The sequence below is a fragment of the Montipora foliosa genome, chromosome 4 (assembly GCF_036669935.1).
Source record: "Montipora foliosa isolate CH-2021 chromosome 4, ASM3666993v2, whole genome shotgun sequence".
Taxonomy (NCBI): Eukaryota; Metazoa; Cnidaria; class Anthozoa; order Scleractinia; family Acroporidae; genus Montipora; species Montipora foliosa.
The window spans coordinates 36,432,845-36,440,344 of NC_090872.1; the positions used below are offsets into that span (position 1 = coordinate 36,432,845).

Sequence of the window (7,500 nt, forward strand, 5' to 3'; positions counted from 1 at the left end):
TACCCCCCCCCCCCCCCAAAAAAAAAAAAATTGTGCTTTGCCATTTACATGTTTTCATTCGCCGTCATTTTGCTATCAGATCGATACGCTTTCGACTAAAAACAAGACTAACAAAATCATTTGCCGTTAACCGGATTCCGTACTATTTCTTACTTTTTATGAAACTGTCCCGTAGTAAAGCGAACCTGTAAGCCTAAACCCAAACCAAAAAACGAGGAAAACAATTTAATCGTTGTCCTTACCCATTGTGACCTCCTGATCGCGGATGTGGTTCTATTTAGCTAATGGTCTAGGTCTAAGCATTCTGTCTTCAAACTCGTCTCAATAAGCCAGTGAATTTTAGACAACGTTTTTAATCTTAATATTTAGGTTTAGATCCTGCTGGCAAGTACTTTTCATACATGGATCCAGATGTTCGTTTAGACCCAACTGATGCTAAACGTGTTGACGTCGTCCATACCAATGGACCATTCGTAGGGACTCCACAAACTGTTGGTCATATAGACTTTTTTCCAAATGGAGGATCTCTACAGCCGGGTTGTCTATCTAACCCACTTGGTAAGTTTACTAAAATACAAGTATTGTGCAATATTTTCTGCTACCAAAACTGCAAACCTTGAAATAGTCCAAAGAGCGCTTTACTTAAAACAACGCTTTTGTAAAAAAGTTCAAATACAAGCAAAAAAATCCAATCTATGCGTGCAACAATCTTATTTCGTAAAACATATCTTAGTGACAAGTCACCGATAATCTAATTGCCTCTGTAGTCGACAGAAGAATAATTGCCCGGCTTCCAAGCCCGGGTAAAAGACTTCAACATCTGCTCGATTTTGTTGAACGATGTTGATTGCTGGGGAGGGGAAACGGTTCAACAAGCTTCACAAGAGGCCTGGTATTCAGTCCCAGACTCCAGTCGTGGTTGTTACTGTGGATACTTTACGGAGAGACCGTTTAGTGCGCACAATCATGCCCAACAATATTAGTTTAAGGTTCGCGTTTACGCGAAACGGCAAACGCGAAACGGTGGGCTGCTGCTTGTCATGAAAGCGTGAAAATGATCATATTATTCCAACGGATGAGGCTAAATCGCGTGGGTGGGTGGATCGTGGGTCGTGTTTGTTTGAAGATAAAAAAATATGTATATAAGCTCTCTCAGTGCTTGGTCCAAATTTGTCTTAGGTCTTGTCTGTTTCGAGAATCTCCAGTCGTTGATAAAAAAAGTTAGGGTTAGGGACCCACGACCCACCCACCCACGCCGATTAGACACTCTCTATTCCAACTCGTCTCTCTCTTTTGAAAAGTCACTTGATACTTGCTGGTAACAAGCAAGAAATGAGCTCGTAGCAAACGAGTTTCTTCCATTTTTGGCAAAACGTAAATTTTAGTCCGACGTTTGCTGTTTGCCATGAACATGATACTTAATCTTTTAATTGAAAGAAAACGGCTTCAAGCAAGGTCAACTGTAGCTTCACTTTCATTCATCGGCTAAGTGACAAAGCACACAACTGTAAAATGGTCAATTGCCTCTGTGCGCGACATAAGAATAATTGCCCATCTTGCAACCGCAATTTTAAAAGGAAATTGTTATTTTCCAGTAACTATGCCATTCAACGGTTAAATGAAGAAAGCTTTCCCTACATTTTCTTAAACAGACGTCTTCAACACCATTGGGTGTAATCACCTCAGGTCTGCAGAATACTATATAGCATCGGTGCAGAACAAGTGTTCGTGGAAAGCATATCCATGCAAGACCAACCTGCGGTATCTTTTAGGATTTTGCACCACATGCGATGGTGAATGTCCAACTTTGGGTTATGCTGCTGATCAAACCAACAAGAACGGAACGTACTTTATGACTACAAACTCTCACGAACCATTTTGTGGTGAGTTGATTGTAGGTTTGACAATATTCTGGAGAGAAGTTTGTTTGTCGATCGCACCTTGCAGCAAGGCATTTTCTGAACCCCGATGATAATTACTATTCATTTTATAGTGCAGCCCAATCGGTAATTACGGACTTGTATACCCCAGCAGACAAATCTTAGTTCTGTGACTTGATAAACACCAACAAAAGAAATAAAGAACAGACCGGCTCCATTGTAGTGGTACAAGCACCAAAATAAGAACCAAAACCACTAGTTAAGACATAAGATGTACATGTATGTTTCGAACACACTTCTTAAATGCTTTTTATTTTATTTCAGGGAGGGAAGCTTGATGCTTTAAACGTTCCAAAACTAAATCCTTCTTTCCTTGTAAGAAATTGCATGTATATTAATCTGAATAAACATGATTTGAGAGTTACGAAAGAGTGTTCCGTACATTAACACGTACTATGAAACGAGTTTGCCAAAATAGTATATCGTGCTTAAAAAGTGGGTCCATGTGACTGCTCCCCTATAACGAAAACTTTTTTTCAGGGCCTCAGTGTTTGGCCTTGGAATAAACAGGCTCTTTTGGGAGCCCAAAAGGTTAAGGCGGTGTATGATATTTACGTTGGCGGAATTTTTCAATCGGGGATAGACCAATTGCGATAAATTAAAATTCAGGCCAAAACAAAAGGCATCATCTCGAAGCTCTGGGTAATAAACTCGTACAAATCCTTATATTTATTCCCCAGAGCCTCGAGATGATGCCTTTTGTTTAGGCCTGAATTTTAATATATCGAAATTGGTCTATTCGAGTACAATGTTATTCACTGTTTTTGACCATGAAATATTAATTTTTCACGTCTATCAGCTTTTCCATTTAAGGACAAAAAGAATCTGGGCAGATCTGACATCCAAATCAAACCCCATTATTATACCTACGATCTTTTAATTTCTCTAATTTTTGACTGAGGCCATTACCGATACAATGATCAAGAAGCAATTGGGTCAATAACTTACAAATTGTCACTAGGGTACTTTGTGAAAATATCGGTTTTAATCTCCTCAGGGCGGCAAGTAATTTTGACTCTTTACTGGTTTGCTTTTATGATTTTATCAAGATCTTTTCCTAGCCACACCCCTAAAAAGCTTTCGACCCATTTAAAGTCTTTTTTTCCGGGCTAAAAATAACCTTGATTTCCCCAGAAGCACCAATTCTTAGTATTTTAATTTTAACCCCGAAATGTTTCTGTAAAGGTCCAAAATATAAAACGTTGAGAGCAAATATTCCGTGGAGGTCTAAAACACAGGTCGCTTTTCACGCGTCACTCATTGCAGGTCGTTGTTTTTCCTTTTGAAAAGTAACCTGAAACGCTCAATTTGGCTACGCCTAGGGAAAGCCAAATTCAGGGTTTTGGGTTTCTTTTCAAAAGGAAAAACAATGACCTGTAACGAGTGAAAATCAAACTCGCAATTTAACTCGAAAATCCAACTCTAAATCCTTATTCGGAAGTTAATTTGTCTCCATTTGAGTGCGCCGATTACACCTATGCGTGTCTCATGGGAGATTTCAATTGACTTGCTGAAATACAAAAAAATTAAATTAGCTTAATCTTATTGCAATACACGCAATACTTTTCTCACACTCGTCACCAGAGCCTCCGAACGTCCCAAGGCTCTAGGAAACTCTATGTAGGAGATCATGCGCCGTAGGGTTTTTATGGCCAAAAATTGGCTATTTGCACCTTACGGAGACAGCTCACTCCTCGTGCTAACATGAATGCACCAATTAGAGACGATTTTGATTGTAGTTCACAATAGGGTTCCCCAGAGCTCTTCTCTCCATGATCAGTCAAGAGAAGAGCTCTGGGGTCGAGACTGAGCTTTTCTGTAACCAACACGACTATATGTATATGGTACCTCAGTCAGAATTTAATCGACAATACCTTTACAAATAACCTGATTCATGATATTTCCAGTGGCAACATAGTTAGCGATACAGCCGATCATTTTAACACTTCTATATTAAAGTGCCACTATGATCAGTCATACACTCAACCCAATAGTACATCAAGTATATAAATACAGACATAAATAGATCTTCGCCAATTTGCAGCGCAGACCATTCATTGAAACTTGGTAGGCTAATAGTTCTACAGAAAACACACTTACGGCTATAAAAAAATGGTGTTCCCATGGCAACTCGCTGTTTTCCAGTCCCCACCCACTTGATTTCACGTGATTTTCAGCTCGAAAAACGTTAAACAAGACCACAAACTCAAGCTAACATATTTATATGTTTGTTGGATCATGTATATAAGGCACCATTTGCAAATATGAAAATAGAACACCAAAGGTGGCCAGAAATGCATTTAATATTGGAGAGGTCTGGAACCCAGTATGTTGCCATGGTAACGAAATTAAGCTCAAATTGTGGAGCACATTTAGTAGAATCTTACTGCAAAGAATCAAACATTTCTGATGCAAATTGGCTGAGATATCCTCTTTCATCATATTTGATCAAAATTTGGTTGAGTGTAGACGTCATCACTTGGCTAATTTGCATATTTTAAACTCTTGAATATCTCTGGAACAAAAAGAGATATTTGAAAATAGTCAAGAGCATTTTTCTTCTCATGCAGGCTACTTATTTATGTCTTAAAATGGCTTCAATAGAAAAGATGTGATTTTCATCATCGTGGCACTTTAAGTGTGCATGATCGTAAGCAAAAAATCTAATGGAAATAAACAAGAAAAAATAAGGGATTTTTCGAACTTCAATGCGGATAAATTCACTGATTTAAGCGCAATTAAATGGAAGGAGATTTCCTGTAATTGCGATGTAAACATAAGTCTTAAGTCTATAAACGGTGAAGAATAAATTGTTTTCAATCGGACTAGCAAAAATATAAATTACATCGAGATAAGTTGACAACTCTTCTTCGATTAAGAAAACAACGTTTAATCAAAGCTTTTTTGATTCTCATATTATAAATATAAAGTCAACATGGAAAGGTATCAATGAATTACTAGGAAATGCAAAGAAGTCAAAGAAATATGAGAGAATTGGCTTTAATCGTTTAAATAAGCACGATGCCCTCCCTACACATGACCCTAAAATGATTGGTAATACGCTCCGCAATAAAAACGTCTCATTAATAGGGTACCAACTTGCAAATATTCCGGATGTTGCTCCTACTTTTTCGGAATATCTTCAGCCACCATTACAGTCAGTTTTTAATTTTGACCCAATCATACTACAACAAATTGAAAAAGAAATTGGCCACAGCCATGTAATATCCTCTATGTATACTTACTCAGTGGGCTTTACCCTGCAAAACTCAGGTATGCTAACTTATGCTGAAAACTGTCGATCAATTTCTCTGCTATCGACTTCTAACCGAATACTTGAAAAGCTTTCATATGTCGATCAACAGTTAACACAACACTCCGCTCACCGTTATTGCACCATCGTCACGCGACTACAATCGTTACTAAGGGAGGTACCTGTGGCGATCGCCTACGCTACACCACTTCCCCTTTTATTAGCACTGTCCCAGTGCTTGTCCACTGCGCAAATCACTTTCGGGTAAACTCAAGAGAACTTTAAATTGACACAACAGAGTGAGTCTCTAACTAACATCTCTAATTAACATGACATTATCCACAGTTCTCAGGAAAAACGCGACATTTAAATGTGTGAACTTGTGTAGTTGCCTCGCCTGTTCCAAAATGTCCATCGGTCCCCAAGCATTACCGGCCAATAATAACCAAGTCTCGTACCGACTTGGTGGCTTTCGCTGCCTGGATGGACTCCCAAGAACACTGAGATCTGCTTCGGATATGCCTTGTACAGTCAATTCCATTGTTTGACGGCTGACATCCTCTGGCTTATTGTCATCCGCGTGAGGTTCAGGCTCCGTCACTTCATCAGGCTGGTGTTTGTTATCTACCCCAATGAATCAGCATTCTGAGGTCCAGGAGTGACATCATCCTCTTCTCTCACCGTTGATTCTGTTTCGACAAGCTCAATCCCCTCTCTCTCATTAACCGGAGCTGACTTTGACTGGAGAATCTACATCTGACAATAAATTGTGAGTAGTAATTGTGAGTAATTGTCAACATCGTTTTTACTCCCCTGTTGGTAAATCGGAGTGACACGAGCCACATCGAGTACAAGGGCTTCCCAAGTTGACATTTCATCTGGGTCATTGTCAAAGGTGTCAAGGACGGTCCAAGGTACTTCATTTAAATCTTTAATGAGGCTATCAGCGTTCAATTTCTTTAAAGGACGGTATGTGACAGTAAAGTGCGCTTTCTTGGTGGATTTCAAATTTGCATTTTGTTTGCGAACCCAAATAGTAGGGTTGTGATCGCTGAGTCCAAATGATGGTGATGTTATACTTAAGACGTGCTCAGGATGAGAGCAGTAATGGTGATCAATAAGAGTGCTAGAATTTGAGGTGATAAGGGTTAAAACATATAATATGCTTTATTAACATACATATAAAGATGCCTTGCATTTTTCGTATGTCTTATGTATATATCCCTTACAGTCTCTCTCTTGCCCAATTACAAAAAAAATTAAACAAAAAACTTCAGATGAGCTCCAAAGTTGACTGAAGCCAAATCTTATTTAAGTAAGTAATTTAATTTTTTTTCCTAATTGGACAAGTTGAATATGGAGTCCCGGGCCTGGTTGTTCAAACGTTGGATATCGCTATGCAACAGATGCATCACTACACAGCGGATAAGTATTGGGGGTTAACAAAATGGCGAAGGGCCCATTCGCCTCCTATTTCCTCACGCTTCGTGCAACTTAGTCAAACAGTTTACGTTTCATCGTTGGGGAAGAGACACGTTGATAAAACTATTTCTATTAGGAGGTGACTCTTAGAAGACCATTGCGTTTGCCTCTCACATCTCGAAAACATCCGATGCAGTACTAGGGGTGATTTCATGGTTCTCATTTTCTGGAATTGTTCTTTCCTTTTATTCTAATCTCAATGAATATCAGCGTAACCGTACACATGCATTTTAACCACTCCTTACAACAAAATTAATATTAAAAACAAGTAAGAAAAAAATTACTTTCTCAACTTTTAGACAAAGTTGTAAGCATTATAACTTAAGTATCACTTAAAAGGGCCGCAAAAAAAAACGTTTATCCAACTATTGTCCATTATCACTAGGTTATCCCTTGGTATCGGCGCCATGAAGAAATATAACTTCTTGATAATTTTGGGCTTCCTCTTCTTATTCGACCACTCAAGCGGTAAGCGACTTAATCTGAACTATTAGAATCAAACAATAGTTCATTCAATGCGCGGACGACTCATAGAAAGCAGAAAGTTCTATTGTACTCACAATTAATTGCTTGTAATTACCCATGCTAGAGCGGTTTTCAATTGACTGTCGAAAGTAATTAGCGAATTACTTTGGTTTTGCATTACTTCACTCAGTGATTGATTCAAAGTTCTCGCGCCAGTTTTTCAACCAATCAGAAGCGAAACCAAAACCAATCGTGGCTCGCGCGTGCACATTTTCCCGCGCTTTGTGTCGGCTACTTGTAATTACTTCGAGTTTTGATTGGTTTACTGGATTGTCTCTGTCCTTTTTGATTGGCCAAAGT

At 38.9% G+C, this 7,500-nt stretch overlaps 1 protein-coding gene across 2 annotated transcripts in view; it reads left to right on the forward strand.

Annotated features, from left to right (window-relative positions):
- LOC137999218 (pancreatic lipase-related protein 2-like) overlaps positions 1-2,303 on the forward strand; it is a 16,451-nt gene extending 14,148 nt beyond the window's left edge. For both annotated transcript variants that reach the window (XM_068845059.1, XM_068845061.1), the window contains 3 exons: positions 370-558; positions 1,653-1,883; positions 2,205-2,303. In XM_068845059.1, coding sequence (XP_068701160.1) covers positions 370-558; positions 1,653-1,883; positions 2,205-2,218 — 434 coding nt within the window. In that variant the 3' untranslated portion in view covers positions 2,219-2,303. The remainder of the gene's footprint in view (positions 1-369; positions 559-1,652; positions 1,884-2,204) is intronic.
- The last annotated feature ends 5,197 nt before the right edge of the window (positions 2,304-7,500 follow it).